Genomic DNA, 19,544 nt, shown 5'->3' with positions numbered 1-19,544 from the left:
CTCACGTGTGACCTTGGTCAAGTCGCGCGATCTCTGGAGTTGGAGAGACCTGGGTTCGAGTGCCGGGACCGCCAGCTTCTCCAGCCGGTGACCTTGGGCGCGTTGCTTGGCGTGTCTGGGCCTCCGTGTCCTCCTCCGAGACGCGGGGACTGGCCTCGCCGGGCGGGTGGTCTTCGGGAGAGGAAGCCGGGAGCGCGCGGCCCCGCCCCGGCGCAGGTGTGCTCTGTGGATGTGATCGGCAGTGTCCCCGGAAGCCGTGGCTCTTCCTCTGCAAAGTGGGCCTGTGCCCAGCACCTGCCTCGGGGTCCGGTGAGGCTAAGAGGTGAGGCAGGTGAGGCACCGGGCCGGGCCCGCCCCGCCGAGCTGCTGTCGCTCTGTCTCCCCGTGTTCCGGTTCCTCGTCTGTAAAATGGGACACTAGGCTTGGCGTCCTGGGCCATGGAGTGTTGGGGCGGTCACGCACACAGTGGGTGTGCGGTGTTTGTCTGCTCTTCTGTGCGGCGTGTCCATGGCCGGGCATGGAGGTGCAGCCCGTGTTACCGAGCGCTCAGCATCCCCACGCTCCTGGCGATCCTACTCGGCGCCCTGCAGCCTCTCCTGCCCAGCGAGTGCCTGGCACCCAGTAGGCGCCTCACACATAGCTGTTGAAGGAATATTCAGTGTCCTGATCAGCATAGGCTGGTTTCTGGGGAAGGGTGGAGGGTGTAGAGGTGTTTGGAGTGTGGCAGGTACGCAGGTTTATGGGGTGACCCAGAGGTCAGGGCGGCAGGCCTCGGGAGGTTTATAGGAGCGTAATTGAGGCGCTGGGGTTCAATGATGGGGAAGGAGGCCGGGGAGCACCCGACTTCATAGACCAGACCTGCGCTGAATGTGGGCTCGGAGGTCATGTGACTAGAGGGGGTGGAGCCCGTGGATTGGTAAGGAGAGGGGACCGAGTCCAAGGGATGTCAGCCCTGAGGCAGGAGTGTTGGGCCGGGGAAGTGGGTGGGTTTGGGTCTCCTGGGGAGCGGCATTGGGATGTGGTTGGTGGTTTGGATCAGGTGAAAGATGGCTGAGGTTTCCGTGGTTACTGGTGGAAGGGAGAGGTAAGAGGAGAAATTAGGGGTTCACTACAGAGATGAAGAGGAGCTGTGGTTGGGGAAGGAATGAGAAAGGAGGAGGTTGTGGTCTGAATAAAAGAAAACCAGACAAGCTGTGTAGACTTGCTCGCGGAGGTGGCCTCCGGCCTTCCTCTGGGTCCGGAGTGTATGCCGTGACAGGATTTGATTTCAGCCCCGGTCTTGGTTCTCTCTTTTGGAGTTAAAGTCAGCTCTCCTTGGTCAGGGCTCCTTCTCCCCCGGCCAGACATCCAGAGCCTGTGTTGATTCCGAAAAGGAAAAGCATAAGCTCAGCCAGAAGATGTGGCTTGTTGACTTGTCTTCTTTGTCAAACCCAGGGCTGGTTTTGGCCCCCTTCTTCGCAGTGCGTTTTGCGCGGTGTATTGGTTTTTCATCAGGAGTCAGTGTGGGAGAAGACTCGCTGGCTCCTAGTTCAGTGTGTAGAGGACTGTGTTGTGGAGAGAAGACAGATGCTTTGCAGCTTAATTTCTCCTGACAGTGAGCTGATCCTCAAAGCCAAATGCTTCGGAGACTGGGAGATGGTCACCATGGAAGTTCAAACGAATCTTTGGCAAATGAGCAAGGAGACGAGCATCATGTGCTCCCCTGGCCTGGGCTCCTGTGTGGGTGCTTCCGTACGGCCTGCCCATGACTTCACAGACACTCCCCATCGGCTTCTCCCCTGTGCCTGTGTAGTTTGTCAGAAAAGCAAACTGTGGCTCAGAGGAGTTGACTGACTTGCCCAGAATCACACAGCTCATCAGAGGCAAAGCCAGGAGTTAACACACATGGATTCGTGTGTGAGCAGCTGGTCCCAGGCCTGGCAAACAGTAGGCCCTCAGTGAATGTTTCTTTCTTTATAAATCTAGAGTTCTTCTTCCCACTCTGCCAGATTGTACATGCTTCTAGAATTCATTTCGTCAGCTTCTGCAGCTCTTTTTTAAAAAATATTTTTTAATTGATTTTTTACAGAGAGGAAGGGAGAGGGATAGAAAGTTAGAAACATCGATGCTAGAGAAACATCAATCAGCTGCCTCCTGCACACCCACTACTGGGGATGTGCCCGCAACCGAGGTACATGCCCTTGACCGGAATCGAACCTGGGACCCTTCAGTCCGCAGGCCGACGCTCTATCCACTGAGCCAAACCGGTTAGGGCTGCAGCTCTTCTTTATGCCTAAGGTTCTTCCTCTCTCTTATGTTCCAACATTGGCTCTAATGTGTAACAGCATTTCATCTGATCCACGAGACCTGCTGGAGGCTGGGGTGGTCGTCAGAGAGCTAGGGAAACCTTTCACACAGTGTGAGCTGAGGCTTGAAGAGGGGAAGCGACTTGTCGGAGGTTATCCAGTGAATTAGTTACCGAGCCAGGTTTGAAATTGAGAACACTCTACTTGAAGGTCTAAAGGTCTTCAACAGTCTAGAACCTAAGCCAAGAGGAGTGAGGGAACCATAGCCCAAGGGAGGAGCAGGGCTGAGGGTGGGGACTTCTGTGGAGGCTTTTTGAGGGTCAGAGCATCTGTGTAGCCCAGAAGGCAGAAAGCAAGGGAGAGAGGGGTGTGATGCAGAGAGCACAGCACGGTGATGACAGAGAGAGTGTGTGAAGTATTTGCAGAATAATCCTATGCCCCCCCCCTTCCCCCCCCGGCTGCCACGAGGCACCGAGGGCCGCTTCTGCTCCTTGCCGGGTGAAGGATGGTGCGGCTGGACTTGGGAAGCTGCTGACTTCAGCTGTGGGGAAGGTGGAGTGGGACTCGTCACTCCTCCCGTAGGCCAGTGCTCTGGGATGATGGTCGCAGCATGTTTTCCCAAAGCAGCCTCTGCAGGGGTATTTGAGAGACGGCAGTTCTGAGGGTGGGTGTCTGTTCCGTTGGAAGGGAGAGCAATGCTGGAGGTGGGTGTCAGGCCCAACCTGGAGGCTCGGAGGAGCTGTTGGTGTGGTCTTTCTGCAGACTGGTGGCTTTCAGAAGCTCTGCAGAGGAGCCGGGGGGAGTGAAGGGGACCCAGAGAGGCCCTGCTGGAGGGAACGCTGCTGCTTCACCGCTTCATGCAGAGAGAGCACCTCCCCTTACCTGTTTTAGATATATGGGAGTCAGGTAACCTTTAACTTAATAAAAGGATTCTGCTACCCCCCAAAGTTTGAAAAGTACTCCCTTGGCTCCTATTAATGCTGCAGTCAGCATTAGATAGCATAGCTGTCAGTGTGATTGGCATCCACTTAGTCATAATTCATTACACAGTGTTTTGTTGGCACCTACTAAGTGCTGGGTCTGGCTTCCAGCACATTAACTGTCCAGGGTAGGTGAGGCAAGATTGCCTTCCTGGAGGAAGTCGGCCTAGTTGCCCAGACACAGCTTTTAGCTGAGTAAGTGGACCCAGAAGTCTCCAGGAGGAAGCAGAGGAGCAGGCAGGACTGATGGGGTGTTGGCATTGGGCAGAGCTCTGGGAGGGACCCAGCCCAGGACTTGGGCTCTTCTTGGCTCAGCAGTAAGCCTCGTAGAGGCAGCAATGAGGAAGTGGCTCTGAGCAAGAGTGCTGCAGGCCCGGGCTGAGCAGCAGGTGCCATGGGGCGCAGCACCCCCAGCCTGCCTTGGGGAAGGCCAGACCCAGGTTTACCATGAAACAAGTTCCCCTGGGCCTCCCCGGACAGGGTACTCACCTGGAGAAGTCTCCAGGCATATCATCCAAGAGGACTGCGCTGGGAGGATTTCTGGGTTAGTTAGTGTTAGGCACAGCTGGGGCTGGGGGCGGAGCTAGTGCCCTCTCGGAGGAGCTGATGAGTGCTCTGGGCTCCGCCCCCCAAATATGCACATACATTCACAATGTGCACTTAGTTGTGGGGGGTTCTGAGACCCTAGACTAAGTTCTCTCCCAGCCTAGTTTTGATAGCACTGCTGCTAAAGGTCAGCCAGAAGTGAGACCCCTTTGGGGTCTTTGTTTTCACCTTCCTGACACAGATGCGGAAAGACTCCCCACGCAGGATGTATTGGAAAGAGCTTTAGAGCTCCCGAGTGGATTCACATCTCAGCTCTGGATTCAGATCTCAGCTCACACTTCCTGCTGGGGCCCTAGGCCAGCTGCTTAGCTTGTTGGAGCTTTGGTTGCCACATCCTGATCTTAACAGATGCAGCTGGAGTTAGAGGAGCATCAAAGTGCCCACCACACGCAGCTCTCTGCATGCTAATTCTTTCCTTCTGTGGTCAGGTGACCCAGCTGGCCTTAGGGGGTGGCGGGGGCAGGGGATGCACACAGGACAGGTTGTACCTGGAAGGCTAAAGCTGCTGCGTGTTGAAGTAAAGGGAAGCCAAGCTTACAAGGGTCCCGCCTGTGCTGGGAGCAAGTGTGCCAGCAGATGCTGCGGCAAGTGAAATGCTTTGTGCACATGGGAGCTGTGGGGCTGATAGGTGTATGGCAGTCACCCCTCCTCACTGGTCCAGCTGATAGTGACCTAACTGGGGTAGCAGGGCTGACAGTTTGTTCCAGTTGTCTGGGCCTCAGTTTCCTCACCTGCAGAATAAACCCAGTGATCTCAAGGGTTCTTTGTAGCTCTGCAAGTCCTTGTCTCACGCTGCACACAAACTGAAGCTCCACACATGATGTGCAGTTTTCTAGGGACCACATTTCAGACGCACTTTGGGGCCAGTTTCATTTGGTAACTTGCCCCTGCTTTATTTCTGTCATCTGGTACCTTCCTCTGGGTTGCTGGGGGGCCAGCCCTCAGCACAGGACCTGGGCACGAGTCCTTCCCATTTCTCCCCTGGGCTTTGGGGGCAGCTTGCCTTACACTGGGACCGAGGAGAGGATCAGAGATGGAGTGGGGGAGACGCTCTTGGTGTGTGGCTGCTTCAGATCGAAAGCAGCATTGAGGAGGGAGCTCCGTCCCACTGGGTGTAAAACTCAGGACCCGGGTGTCACCGCCCTGCAGAAGGAAGGGCTGGTGGAAGGGAGGGACCCGTGCTGCCTCTCATCGCCTGCTCTCTCTCTTGCAGGTGTGGGAAAGAGCAGTTTACTCTTACGTTTTGCCGACAACACTTTCTCAGGTGAGTGTGCCCCTGAGGTGCTGCTGGGATGTTTCAGTTTTGAAATCCCTTTGCCTGGCGCCAGAACACCTGCCTCTGCCTCATGTCGCAAACCTTGTCAGTGCGATTGCAGGCTGAGGGAGGGGGACGCAAGGGAGGCACAGGTTAGAAGCCTCTGCGTTCGTCTTCATTTGTTTAGTTTAAAAAAAAATCCTTTATGGGCCCATACTTTGATCACCCTGGGTCTATTTGTGTTTCAATATTTAAAAAAGAAAAAAAAACCAGTTAAAAAATATCGCAAGTTAGTACATGCCTGTGTGAAATTTCAAACAGGAAGACTCAGTAGTGGAAAATGAAAGCTGTCCTTTTACCCACCCCTCTGGTGCCCTGGTAGCCTCTGCTCAGCATTGTCTGTCTTTCCGACTTTTCTTCACTCCACATGCAGTGGTCACAGCCTGCCTTCCCCTCAGGGCATCAGGGACCACCCTTCCACGGCATGTACAGACCTCTGGTTCTTTTGAAAGGCTTTGAAGTTCCCCTGGCTGTGCATGGATGCACATGGCTCACTAACATGCTCTTGATGTGTGCGTGCTTTCTGGTAGCTTCTGGTTTCAGTGAGGCTGCATTTCTTGGGCTACACTCTATGTTTCTTCTTGCAGGGATGAGGGGTCATGAGGTCGGCGTCTGTGCACTTAACTTTTTCACAGTGCTCTGCACTGAGCTTTCAAAGCTGTACTAAGTGAACACACACTCCCACTGAAGGGGTTTATTTTTATTTTACTTAAAAAAGAAATATATATATATTTATTGATTTCAGAGAGGAGGAGAGAAGGAGAGATAGATACATCAATGACAACTGAGAATCAGTGATCAGCTGCCTCCTGCATGCCCCACACTGGGAATCGAGCCGCAACCCGGCATGTGCCCTGATTGGGAATCGAACTGTGACCTCCTGGTTCATAGGTCAACACTCAACCACTGAGCCTCACCGGAGTATAAAGGGCTCATTAGTGCTAGGTGTTGGATAGTCTTCATTTTTGCTAAACCAATCAGCAAACAGTGCTATCTCATTTAAGTTTGTATTTCCCAGATGTTGGTGAAGTGGATGTGTTTGTGGACTACATCAGGTTCATTGCAGAGACTTCAGGCTAGCTTGGGCTCTCTGATCAAGGATGAACTGTGACTGTCTTGTAGGGAATTCCCTATGATGTGGTTAAGGGATGAGCTAAAACTAGGAAGTGATTACATGGCTACCGCCTCTCTTGGTGGCGAAGTGGGTTTCTCCCAGCAGTCGTCCTGCAGCACCGCTGGGTGTGATGTGGAAAGAGTTGTCTGTGTGACCATGAGCCTGACTAAGTCTCAGCTCATCGTCAAGTGGGACTGATCGTCGTCCTTCCCACAGAGGGCCGTTGTGAGGGTCACCTGTGACATTGCAGGTCACAGGGCCTGGGACTCAGGCATCTTTCAGTTCCTACCAGCGGCTTGTTATTGCTTCTGCTCAAGAATGGTCACTTAAGGGGTAGCTTATCATTAGGCTGAAAAATACTCCTTTTCCTCATGACCTTCTGACTCCCCATCCTCATGGCTTCCACTCCTGGAGGGCTCTCTTTCGCCCTCTCGCTCCTCTTGCCATTTCTACCACCAGTATCTTAGTTGGTTCTAGCCTGAAGCATTTCAGCAGCCCCCCACCCCCCTTCCCCTGTCAGACTGCTGAATTTATCCAGCTAGTACATGGCTCTGTCAGGGGCTTGCCTCTGCTTCAAACCTCAGCGGCCCCCTCTTAGGTGAGCAGAGTTTATAGCAAGGTTTCTCCACCCCAGAACTGTTCACACTCTGGGCCTGTGATCTGTGTTGTGAGGGCTGTTCCGTAAAGGATATGGAGCAAAATCCCTGAGCTCCACTCACCGGTAGCATTGGTTCCTCTCCCCCATTTGTGACACCAGAAATGTCTCCAGACATTGCCCAGTGTCCTCTGTGGAGACAGTCCTCCCCGTTGAAAACCTATGGTCATCATTCGTTCTCAGCTCACCTTTCCAGCTTTCTGGCTCCTACTGTTTGTTCATTCTTTTGCTGTTTCCCAAGCTTTCACTCACTCATTCATTCAGCCACCAGCTGCCGGGTGAGTGCCTGCAGCAGTAGGGGCTGGGTCACACTCTTGGCTCATCCAGAACGGCCAGTGCCCAGGGTCCGGAATGCCGGGCTGGCTTGTTTCTGAGTGTTTTCTCTCAGTGTTTTGCCTCTGGGTGGGATGTCTTCCCCCACCTAATCTCAGCCTTTGACATTTTACCTATTCTTTCAAGCTGGGCTCGAATGTGACTTCTTCCTTGATCTCCACCCCAACTTGAACTTTGACCTTTCCTCTAGAGCAGTGATGGCGAACCTATGACACGCGAACTCATTTTTTTGGTTGATTTTTCTTTGTTAAATGGCATTTAAATATATAAAATAAATATCAAAAATATAAGTCTTTGTTTTACTATGGTTGCAAATATCAAAAAATTTCTATATGTGACACAGCACCAGAGTTAAGTTAGGGATTTTCAAAATGCTGACACGCTGAGCTCAAAAGATTCACCATCACTGCTCTAGAGTTTTGATACTTTATAGCAGCGGTTCTCAACCTGTGGTCGCGACCCCTTTGGCGGTCAAACCACCCTTTCACAGGGGTCTCCTAAGACCATCCTGCATATCAGATATTTACATTATGATTCATAACAGTAGCAACATGACAGTTATGAAGTAACAACGAAAACAATTTTATGGTTGGGTCACCACATGAGGAGCTGTATTTAAAGGGCCAGAAGGTTGAGAACCACTGCTCTATAGCCAGTTGTGTGTGTCCTGTCTGCAGCACTGTGTTATACAGTGAGCTCCAATTGGAGTGAAAACATGTCTTAGCACTCGGCCTTTGTAAGCCTGGACAGAACGGTTCCATTGGCCAGAAATTCTCCTCCGCTCCTTCTCTCAAACGGATGCCACAGGAGAGCTGTTTGTAATGCAGCTCCTACTCTGATTAAAACCTTCAGTGCCTTCCCGTCACACACAACAGAAAGCCCAAGCTCTCCGAATGGTGCAGGTGCCCCAAGATCAGGTCTTGGCACCCCCTTCCTACCTGCCTCTGACTCTGTGCTTGACCTTACTTGACCCCCTCCCTCCACTGCTATTTTTGCTACTGTCTCCTCTGCCTCACATATTGTTTTTCAAATTGCAGGTCATGACTTGTGTGTTAGGAAGTTAATTTGTGGGCCTTTAAAACGTTTGGAATAGAATAGGAAAAAAAAGTGCATGCTAGGCCTCCCACTATTCTCAGGCCATAGCCAACAGTCCGGCCACTCTAATTAAAGGAGCCTGTCCCTCCCCAGTCACATTTCTGGTTTTATTCCTTTGTGGCGCTCATCACTTTGGAATTGTCTTTTTTATCTCTTTGTTTCATTGTATCATGTCTGTTGCCCTCGCCTTGTCTATGGGTTCCATGGAGCTCCATCACGCCAGGGACCTTGTCTTTTCTTACTCAGAACTATGTCCCTGGGACCTTGATCACGCTGGGCCCAGAGTGAGTGCAGTGTAGTCTGACTGGGGCACCTGTGGACCTTGCTAATGTGTGTGCTTGCAGGCAGCTACATCACCACGATTGGAGTGGATTTCAAGATTCGGACCGTGGAGATCAATGGGGAGAAAGTGAAGCTGCAGATCTGGGACACAGCTGGGCAGGAGCGCTTCCGCACCATCACCTCCACGTGAGTCAGGCACTTGCCCCCATTCTGACCCCTCGCCACCGACGAAGGACACAGTTGAGTAACTAGCCCAGGTCATGGTGGAAATGTCAGGGTGTGTCCCAGACTGTCAGGAGGTAAGCTCCTTGCTGGCCACAGTTGGTGGTGTCAGGCTGAGCCCTCCTCTTCCTAAGGATGTGAGAGGACGAGGGGATGAGATATGGCTGCTGCCGTGGCTCTGGGTTGGCAGGACAGTACTGTCAGTCAGCGTACCCTCTGGCCTTTGGTCCCTTTGGAAATGGGATGACAGTGATATTGGCTTAACCTGGTGGTCAGACACTTACCTTGTTGGGTTGTCAGCTGTGCAGCTTCCCACCACCCAACCTGTCTCTGGGAACTGGCTCCTCTGTTGGGAGGGTGGGAAGGGGTGCTGGTGCATAGGAGGCCGTTGAGAGGCCACTACTTGGCCTCCCCAAAGCTGGTCACTGGGAACCCGGCTCACCCCGTGGGCTGCCACAGCACCTTTGTGACTCGTAGCTGCAAAAAGGAGAACCCAGCTGGAGCTCGACAGTGGAATCCTGTGGAGGGGCTCTTGGTTCTTGGGCTGTTAATGGAATAGGGTCCAGGAAAGAGCAGGGCTTTGAAGGCAGATGGTTCATAATTTTTTTTAAGTATCAAGTTTTTTTGTTTTTAAATATTTTTATTTCAGAGAGAAAGGGAGAGGGAGAGAGATAAAAACATCAATGATGAGAGGGACTCATTGATTGGCTGCCTCCTGCATGCCCCCTACTGGGGATCGAGCCCGCAACCGGGCATATGCCCTTGACTGGAATCGAACCCGGGACCCTTCAGTCCTCAGGCCGATGCTCGCTCCACTGAGCCAAACCAGCCAGGGCAGTGGTTCAGAATTTACATTTTAGTTCTGTGTGACCATGGACAAGCTGCCTACATATTCTGTGCTTCGGGTTCTCACAGGGTTTATTTATCTTTAGGTTTTGCTTTGATGCTGACTCCTGTGTGCCAGGTAATCTGTGCTTGGGCGTCATGAGCATCTCCGTGAGCCCTCTGCAGGCAGTATGCTGTCATTCCCATTCCGAGAGCAGTCCTGCTCCCGTGGGTGGCAGAGCCTGGGCTGCACACGGTGGTGTCTGGCCTGTAGTAGTTGCTTCTTTGGTCGGCCTCTCCTGTGTCTCCTCCTGTGTGGGGGGGCTCTTGGGAAGGTGGGTGAGGAAGTTCTCCAGCCAGAGATGCCTTTCCTCCCTTCAGCGTGCAGATGAGGTGGACCCCAGGCTGGCTGCAGGATTTTCTGAGAGTGGGAAGTGTAAGGGGTGAAGAGCCTCTACAGTGGTGGCTGGGAGCATTGGGGGGTGGGGGGAGGCTCCAAAGGGTGCTGGCTGGGTAGCCTGGTCAAGGGATTGGATCCTGAGCAGTGTTGGGGGGTTTCTGTCGCTGGGCTAGCTCTGTAGTGAGCACTTGCGTACTGTGGTCCAAGAAGCTCCCAGCCCCAGGGGTCATGTCCTGGGGTCTGCCCAGTGCTGCTTTCTTGCTACTTGCTGATGAGTTACCTGAGCCTCTGGTGTCTCAGTGCCTATTTTCGAGGCCCTAAGGAGGGCACTGGGGTCAGAGGCTCCTTGGGGAGGGAGGGTGGGCGCCTTCAGGTGGCCGGTGTGTCCAGGCTCAAGCATGACCAAGACCTCAACCTCATGGTCAGACCAAGGCACTGACCCCAGCTCTCCTGACCTGGGGCTGGGACTGTCACAAAGGACATTACCTGCTTCATTTCACTTAATCCTGATAAAAACAGTCCTGTGATTACCTCCATTTTATTAACAAAAAAGTGAGGCCCAGAGAGGGTGAAGGGACTTAGCTTGGTTAGTCAGGAGTTGAATTGAGGTCTGACATCAAAGCTCTTGCCTTTAACCAGTCCACAGTCCTGCTCTCTACTGACCCCTCTCCCCCAAGAGACTGGGACTGTGGTAGATGCTCTAGTGCTTCCTGTGGGTTAAAACCAGTCAAGGAATTGAGGGCAGCTAAGATTACTGGGCCTGTGGCTGCGAGAAATGCTTCGGGCAGGGCAGTGGGCCCTCGGTGCCCAGGCCCTTTAGCAGAGGAGCCACTGTCCCTCCCTTGACTACCAGATTCTTTCCGCGCAGGTGGGAGGGGTGCACAGCTCCTCATTCTGTTGGGGAGACTGGAGTTCCTCAGCTGCCTGAGGGCAGTATGTTTCAGGGTGCTTGAGAAGAGGCAGCACTGCACCCTGTGCTGTGGCACCAGCTGGCCATCCTGTGTGCCTGGGGAGGCTGAGGGTAGCTCCATCTTGGGGTCCCCGACTCTGCCGCTCATGAGGCAGGAGGCTCTGCAGGCCATGCCACTTTGTGGTGGTAGCTGGTGAAGGAGGAAGGAGACTTGGGAGAGGTTGGGAGTTTGTTCTCTTTTCAGGGATCGGGTCAGGGTACAGTAGTGTGGCCTTTCTGACTCAGGGCATTGAAAGAGAAACTAAAAGCGCATCCCGTTAGCCTGCCAAGAACGAGCCCTGTGGTCACCCTCTCACAGTTTGTCTCTTAGTAGCTGGGTCTTGCTGACCAAGAGGTGTGGCTGTCGGTTGTGGGTATGGGGAGGAGGAGTGAGGTGTGGGGTAGTGAGGTGAGAGGGGGAGAGAGGTGACGATACCTGGCCCTGAAGGTAGATCCAGGTGCCCTGACTTTGGCGGTGTGACTTCAGGCAGGTCACTCAGCTTCATGTCCTCATTGGTAAAATGGCAACTGCCCTGTCCATACAAGTTGTTGCAAGGATTAATTAGGTAGTGGATTAATTAGGTAGTGGATTAATTAGGTAGTGGATATAAAGTGTGGGGCGGGGGCCGGTACAGAGCTAAATCGTGGTGAGTGAAGTGATTACTGATGGCGGTGGTAACAGGACCCAAGGCACAGGCACCGCCCTGGCCAGAGCTCCGCGTCTCAACCTGGACCCCAGAGTGGGCGGAGTCTCCCAGGGAGCAGACAGCTTTGTGGTGGACTGGGCTGCGGCCCTGGCTGTTTCTTGGCATCTTCAATAGTCTTAGCAAAGGAGAGTTTGGAAATACATTCCCTCTGCACACTTTGCTGGCCGGGGACAATGGTCTCTTCCTGTACTTGTAGCTGCTCAGAGGGGTGTCCACGAAGCCGAACTGGTAATGACCTGACACTCTCAGCAGCAACTGCTGGGGGTAGAGGACAGGGCTGGTTCTGGGGGCACGGTACCTAAACGGCTCGATTGTTGGGGCTCCCCAAGGCAGCGGATGGCAGAGCTTGGGCACTGGTCTTACCTCGTTCTCAGAAGCCCCTGGTAAGTGAGTCTCTGCCGCTCTGAGTGGTTAACAGCATCGGGTGGGGAGTCCCCTGGCTGTTGGGTCCGGGAAGGCTCTCCAGGGAAGTGGAAGTGGGGGGCCTTGTCCTCCTCTTCCTCCCCAGGTGGATGTCCTCCATCTGGCCTACTGGACCACGGGGATGAATGGGGACATGGTGTCTGGAGGGGAGTGCTTATACCCTCCTGCCGTCCAGACCTTCTAGCTCAGCAGTCGCCAACCTTTTGAACCTCATGGACCACCAGTGGCCCATGGACCACCGGTTGGCGACCGCTGTTCTAGCTGACCTCAGGCTGCAGGGTCTGTACGTTTGGATGGTGGCATATGTGGGACATCCTCTTCCCAACACTGCCTGCGTGCCGTACTGCTTCCATGCTCTCCCTGCCCCTGGCATGGATGAGTGGCAGGATGTGAGGTGCCCCCCAGTCTCCTGGGGAGGGAGTGCAGACCGTGGCAGATTTCACAAATGGCACATCTTCTTGGAATGGCATTTTACTAAAATTTGAGGAGAAACATTTTCGAATGTTAAAACAAGGACAGCGAGCCCTGGCTGGTGGATGGAGCGTTGGCCTGCACACCAAAGGGTGTGGCATCGATGCCCAGTCAAGGGCATGTACCTGGGTTGCAGGTTTGATCCCTCAGCCCTGGTCAGGGTGCATGTGGGAGGCAACCAATTGATGTCTCTCTCTCTCTTCCACTCTCTCTAAAAATCAATGGAAAAATATCCTTGGTAAGGATTAACAAAAACACACACACCAAGGATAATATGATGTCAAATGCAAAACTTGCCTGAATTTTAAAAATAAAATGACAACCTCAAAGACGTTTCAAGCTAGTGGCCAATGCCGAACAACCTGGTTGGCTGCCTTAGGGACCGCGTGGGGTTCAGTGCTGCTGGCTGAGCACAGTGCGAACTCGGCCGGCAGGGCCAGGCGAGAGGGGCCTCTGGGTGTCTTGCTGGAAAGGGTTGGCCTCCTCCCAGGTCCCGGCCACTCTCGAAGTGGGCAGGCAGGTCTTGTGTGGGCTGAAGCTTTGACACAGACCATGGCCCTACAGGTATTATCGGGGGACCCACGGGGTCATCGTGGTTTATGATGTCACCAGTGCCGAGTCCTTCGTCAACGTCAAACGGTGGCTTCATGAAATTAACCAGAACTGTGACGACGTGTGCCGAATATTAGGTGAGATTGGGCTCACTGGTGTGGGGACAGTGGGAGGGAGGGTGCCCGGGGTGCACCTGCAGGACCAGCTGACTTTGCTTTGCCTTCAAGTGGGGAATAAGAATGATGATCCTGAGCGGAAGGTGGTGGAAACAGAAGATGCCTACAAATTCGCCGGGCAGATGGGGATCCAGTTGTTTGAGACCAGTGCCAAGGAGAATGTCAACGTGGAAGAGGTGAGACCAAGGCCCGAGCAGGGACAGGGAGGGAGTAGGGCCGGGCTCTGCTCCACCACCACAGCCCTGCTCCTCCCCCTGCTAGCCTGCTGCGGGCCCCCAGGAGGCTGACACAACATGTCATAGTAGCTGCCAGGCCTTTAAAGTCTGAGCTCACATCTGAACAGTCTTCTCAGGTAAATTATTCCGTTTCAAATGGGAAACTGAGGCTCCAACTTCAGGAACAGTGCCCAGCTCCACACCACAGTCAGGCAGTGTCCACTCAGTCCTCTGCTGCACTGACCCTGCCCCGGCCACTTTGTCCCCTCTTCCTACTTCCGGGCTTCTCTGCGGCCTTGGCCTCCAGAGCTCCGGTGACACCTGCTGTGGACACATCCCCCTGCGGGGCCAGCCGAAAAGCAGGCGGGAGCCTGGGAGAAAGCCGGGCCTTTCGCCTCGAGCCCAGGCTGGCCACACTCAAGGCTCCGGGCGAGTCCTGCCCATGGTGTGTGGAGTCCAGAGGCCCAGGGACGCTGGATCCCCACCGCCTCCTGGACGCCCTGCGCCTCAGTTGGGCTGGGATCACAGGACGGGCCTTTCCACTGGGAGCCTGTGGGGCGGGGCCTGTGTGACCTTGGGCGGACCCTACGGGCTCTAGGCTCCCTGTGTTCCTCTGTGGATCTGTCCCTTGGGTTGTGAGGGAAAAGTGAAGCAAATTGTCAAGTGCTTGATACCGTTCCTGGTGGAGCGGAGGACAGGACTGTGGGCCGGTAGGTGAATCCTGGCAGCACAAGGGTGTCTTGGGGTCTAAGTTCTAGGCTGGCTGTGCTGTGAGGTGGCCTGGCCTGGGCAGGCTCTGGGCCCTCTAACCAGTCACTAGTAGGGGCACCTTTACCTGTCTTGTCCAGAGAGTCCAGCTGAAGGAAAGGGGTTCTTTCCCTCTTTAAAAGAAAGATTGGAAAATCCTGAGAGTGACTTCTCCAGGACACAAGCTCATTGGTCTTTGGTGTTCCTCTTTGACCTCTACACGTCACCACCTCCTTCTAAAAGGGTGCGAAGACACACAGACCAAAAAATTCACACGTAGACACAGAAAGCTGGGCCCCGGGAGGTGGGGAGGTGGCCTTGCCGCGGCAGCGGCCGAGACGGGCCTCCGCACCAGGTCTGAGGCCGCCCCGCCTCCTTCATCCTCACAGATGTTCAACTGCATCACAGAGCTGGTCCTCCGAGCAAAGAAAGACAACCTAGCAAAACAGCAGCAGCAGCAACAGAACGACGTGGTGAAGCTCACGAGGAACAGTAAACGAAAGAAACGCTGCTGCTAATGCCGCGCAGCCCCTGCAGAGACTGCACTGCGGCCACTCCCTGGCCCGAGGCCCGCCGGGCTCCTCGGGGGACAGTCTCAGTTTCGTGCCGTTATTTAAGAATTCTCTCCACGTTTTTGTATCTGGAGGCGCCATCGGCACTTCCTCCCCTCCCCCTCGAGTACCAAGAAGGTGTTGGACAACCTGCCCTTCCCTTTTGGTGCCCCTGCCCCCTGGCCAAGGCGCCTGGGCCCAGCGAGGATGCTGCCAGCGAGCGGACTGATTAACCCGTTTGTACATAATGTATATTGCTTTAACCGGCCGTTTCACCCTCGTCCTGTTCTGGCTTTGCCTCCCTAATGCCAGCCTGCTGCAACAGACCCTCCCTCCCCCTCCCATCTTACCGCCAGCAGCGTCCTGAGGAGATGGGATCGAGTTCTAGCCATGTCTTTTGCCAACCTGGGCTGCTGGAGTGGGCTCCACGTTCCTCCTCTCCTGCAGGCCATCGCTGACTTCTGTACCTGGCAGGTAGGGCCTTGCCCAGCTCCGGCCCTCCCCATCTCCTACCCTTCTGGCAGTTGGGGGGCCTGGCCTTGATGTAGGCCTGGGGTTCCCATTAGAGGCCCTGCCCTCAGCTGACCCAGCCCGTCGGTTCCACAGGAGTCACTCTTGCCCTTTGGCCAACAGATTTCTCGTCCTGCCTTCTAGACGCCTCTAAGCTACAAACCCAGGGGAGCTGCGCTTCTATTTATACCAACCTGTTTCAGTTCCAGCAGAAAGACAGGGTGTGTTCACGCAGGGACGGGGCTTAGGAGCATTATTTTAACAGCTAAGAAAATGAAGCCAAATCAAATGAATTAAGTTCCTCACACTTCTTTTCTCTTCCCGAGGTTCGGTTGGCACAGCAGCAAGAGTTGTGGCCTCCCCTTTGGGTCCAGTGTTTGTAGAAAAAGTGAATGGCTCCCTGTCACTGTAGGGCCAGGCTCTTGGCGGAGCCTCTCTGCCTTCCTGGACGCTGCTTGGTGGGAAGAGGGGCCTCTCACCCTCGTCTGTGTGGGTCCAGGGCCTCCCACCGAGTTCCTGGGTCTTCGGTGTGGGGAGTGGGTGCTGCTGGACTGGGGATGCTGCCTCTTGCCTCGGAGCTGGGTGGCAGGCAGCCTCAGGTCACTGACAGCTGCCTTGATGCAAAGGTAGCACAAGGATTCCTTAGCCGGTGGGAAGGAATGGCAGCTGCGGCCGGAGCCAGCCAGCTTTGACTCCCCTGGTCCCTCGGAGGAAAAACCAGGGTTCTCTACACTTGATCACTGTCCCCTCTCCTCCTCCTTGGGACACTTCATTCACCTTTCCCCTAAAAGGATCACGTAACCTGGGAATAATTTATTTCAACACCGTGGTGTGTTTTACTAGATTTCCTTCCCTGGAGATTTCCAGCTGAAGCCGACTGGACAATCACATCACAGATCACACTGCAGATTTTCCTCGTTAACACTGTTGAGGGGTTTTTAATCAAAACGTGGGGTTCCCCACTTCCCCAAACTGCCAAAACACTGTGGTTCCACGTGACAGGCCTTCACTCTGGAGCTGCAGGATGAGTTGGGGGAGTTGTGTGGGCCTGGGAGGCGGTGCTGTGGAGGGTGGCTGATCATGGGTCCTGGGTGGGCAGCACACTCCACTCTGAGCATGAAGGTGGTGCTGTATGGCAGTGCTTGCAAACTCCAGCAATAAGAGGAGGGGGGTCCTGGAAGTTTCCAGCCCCGGCTAAAAGCCCCCATGGCTCTGGCAGCTGGGTGTCCAGGCCCAGGTGGCGGGTGATTTTGGTGATGACTGTGCCTGTCCCGCTGAGTGTTGTTCGCATGAATGGGGGGTGGGGGTGGGGTGCTCACAGGGCTGGGCCGCTGTCCTGGTGGACCTGATGCGAAATCCTGTCGAACAACAAAACTTTTAAATGGTTTGCTAGGATTATTTCTGTATTGAAAGTTTCTAATTATGCTTTTTTAAAAAAGTACTAAAAATAAAGGTTCAAGCTGCCAAATTTTCTTCAGGGCCTGTTTCCTCTCCTCCAGCTGTGCTCTGGGTGGGCCTGGCTTCTTCCACCATTGTGTCCAGCTCTGGTGGGTTCTTGCCTGAGGCCCAGGGACTGAGAAGCCCAGTTCACTTTCTCCACGGAAGGCTGGTCCACGTGGAGGCTCTCTGGTTTGATGCATTGTCTGAGCACAGTGCGAAGATGCCAGGGGAAGCGCCCTGTTTCTCTCACGTCCGGAAGGGTGCAGTGGAAGCTTCGCCTGCGTGACTTCGTTCGGGCTTGAAGTTTCTGCCAAGCTGGAGGGCCTGCCCGTGGCTGGGCAACGGCAGCCTTCACTGGCAGGGAGCCCAGCCGGGGTGGGCGTGGAGGCAGCGCCTCCGGCCACTGCTCCCACAACAGCTGTCACCGACAGTGCCTCCACCCTCCCGGGGAGGTGCCCCTTCTGGCTGAATGCACTGGCTGGGTCCCTGTGTATGAGGGGGCTCCCTGTTTCTGCCTCTGCATGCCAGCCAGTGGCGGTCCTGAAAGGTAAGTTGCGTTCTAACACCCCTTTCCGGCACCAATGACAGAGGCAGGAAGCTCTGTAGAAATTCAATTTATTCTGAGACTATTTTCAAAAGAAGCAGTGGTGTGCTGTTTTTCTAAAAATATGCATTTATAGATTTATATATAATATGTATATTATAAAATCCATACATGTATTTACATGATTGCTACATACAAAAGTACAGCACTGTGGTATGTACATATCTATAGGTACATTCTTTCCGCTCATCCCTCCTGGGCTGCTCCCAGGGGAGGCAGCTCGCGCTGGCTCAGCCGGTGCCTCTGAGCGAGGGCCGCCTCAGAGAAGGGGCGTGGCTGCCGAGGGAGCAGCAGTTGCAGGACTCGTCCTCCCGCAGGCCTGGTGGGCAGTATCTGGAGGCATCGCCCGTGGTGACAGTGCTGCCCTCGAGGTGGAGGTGGCTGCAGAGCCTTCTGGGGCCATTCTGTGTCCTGGACTTGCTTGGCTGAACCAAGAACTTGTATAGGTGAGGGGAGCAGGAGGCCGGAGGCGGGGACCCCTCCCAGCCCTGGCCCACGAAGGGAAAGGGCTGGATGGCTCAAGCCCACAGAGGACCCGTGAGCAGACTGGCTGAGGGAGGCCTGCACCGGCACAGGCCGGAGGGAGAGCAGTGGCGCTGGGGGCAGGCCCTCTTCCTTTGGGCTCGGATGGCCTCGGCCCAGCCTTTGCAGAGCCCACTGTGGCCGAGCGCACGAGAACAGCCCCAGCCATCAGGCCCCACAGGCGGGGTCTCCTGCCTCGAGGTGCTCCTGACAGGTGCATGCACAAGGGTGCGGGCCGCCTCCCTTACTCCCTGGGCCAGGGCTGGGGAGGAGGGAGGCTCAGGCCTGGGCGTGGTGCCCTGCAGGCTCGGCCCCAGGGCAGGCAGCGGGGGCAGCCTCCTGAGGATGCAGGGAGGGCCTGCTTCTCCTGCTCCCCAAATCCCACAGGGAGGGCAGCAGCCTGGGGTCGGGCACGGGAGCCACTGAGGGGTGGGCCACTCTGGGCAGCCTGAGCCCTGCTCAACAGCAGCGGATCCTAGGGAAGCCCGGGCTGGGCTGGGCCGGGCCATAGGGACAGGCTCCTGCCTGTCCCTCTACCCAGGGCGGCCTTCAGAGGCCAGGCAGGCCCTCCTGGAGGACATGGCCCAGTGCGGCGGGCAGCGCCCCGGAGCCCAGCAGGGGAGCCCTTGCACATGAGCACAGTGCTCTCGGCCTCCCCTGCACCCTTTCTCGCCTCCAGTCTGCCCGTCCTCGCTGGCCTGACTCCTCCCAACTTAAATTTTCCTGAAGAATGAGAACAGCCGTTTGCCTTCGGCGGTGCTGGGCTCGACCCCACGCCCCGCGCCACGGGCCCTGGAGAGGGCGACAGCAGGCCGGCTCCGTTCCTTCAGGTGCGTGTCCATCAGCTGCCGGTCAATGACCCTGTGCATGTCGTCCTGCAGAGAGCAGAGCGGGGGCTGAGCAGGGCAGATTCTGACGCTGGGGGCGGGCAGGGAGGTGACGCGGAGATGAGGTGAGATGAGGATGAGGGAGGAGATGAGGGAGGGGCTGCCCCAACCAAGAGCAAGTGTAGATGCCAGGACACAGGAGCCACACAACTCATCTGAGGGCTTGAGCTCGCCTCTCCACAGCGCTGCCCCGAGGCTGACACCACAGACGGCCAGAGTGCCTGCAGGTATCTTCCTGTCTCCACGGTGATCGGCCCTCTGCCCTGCCTCCTATGACCTTTGAGGCTGGGTGAGTGCCCGCCCCTGCTGGCAACCTCAGCTTGCCAGCTATCCAATTATTATCGGCCTGACCTACCCCACTGACAATTGCATGTGACGAGGACACCGACTCCCTGGGTGCCTCCCTTGCCTACCAACAACCGCACGCACAACCCCTCCTTGCGAGGCTCCCATCAGGCCAGGCCCTTAGCCCCCTCACTGGGGGAGCACCTTTCCCCTTCCAATTTGGGCCAGCTGCCTAGAAAATGCCCCTCATCCGACTCCACCTTACAGAACAGCAGCTCTGACCTCAGAGGAGCTCGACTCTATTCTAGTTGCTAAACTCCGATTCTGTGCAAGACTCCTTTTGACAAGGCATTCTGCCGCCAACACAGCAGGAACACTGTTGGTTTGGAAGGC

At 55.3% G+C, this 19,544-nt stretch overlaps 2 protein-coding genes across 2 annotated transcripts in view; one reads left to right on the top strand and one right to left on the bottom strand.

Annotated features, from left to right (window-relative positions):
• Positions 1-6: 6 nt before the first annotated feature.
• On the top strand, positions 7-16,885 carry RAB35 (RAB35, member RAS oncogene family; the record flags this gene model as incomplete). The annotated part of the gene is made up of 6 exons (XM_015568163.1): positions 7-322; positions 5,085-5,135; positions 8,728-8,851; positions 13,227-13,351; positions 13,442-13,566; positions 14,742-16,885. Coding segments are annotated over 6 exons (870 nt in total), but the record flags the coding sequence as incomplete, so codon positions are not given.
• A 566-nt stretch (positions 16,886-17,451) lies between these two features.
• The window catches only part of CCDC64 (coiled-coil domain containing 64), a gene marked incomplete at its 5' end in the record, with an annotated part of 83,263 nt that continues 81,170 nt past the window's right edge, over positions 17,452-19,544 (bottom strand). Inside the window, one exon of the mRNA XM_015568154.1 lies at positions 17,452-18,854. Within this exon, the coding sequence (XP_015423640.1) occupies positions 18,693-18,854 (162 nt within the window). The remainder of the gene's footprint in view (positions 18,855-19,544) is intronic.

This window comes from Myotis davidii, unplaced genomic scaffold, assembly GCF_000327345.1.
Source record: "Myotis davidii unplaced genomic scaffold, ASM32734v1 scaffold803, whole genome shotgun sequence".
NCBI lineage: Eukaryota > Metazoa > Chordata > Mammalia > Chiroptera > Vespertilionidae > Myotis > Myotis davidii.
This window is presented reverse-complemented; position numbering and strand designations above follow the sequence as displayed.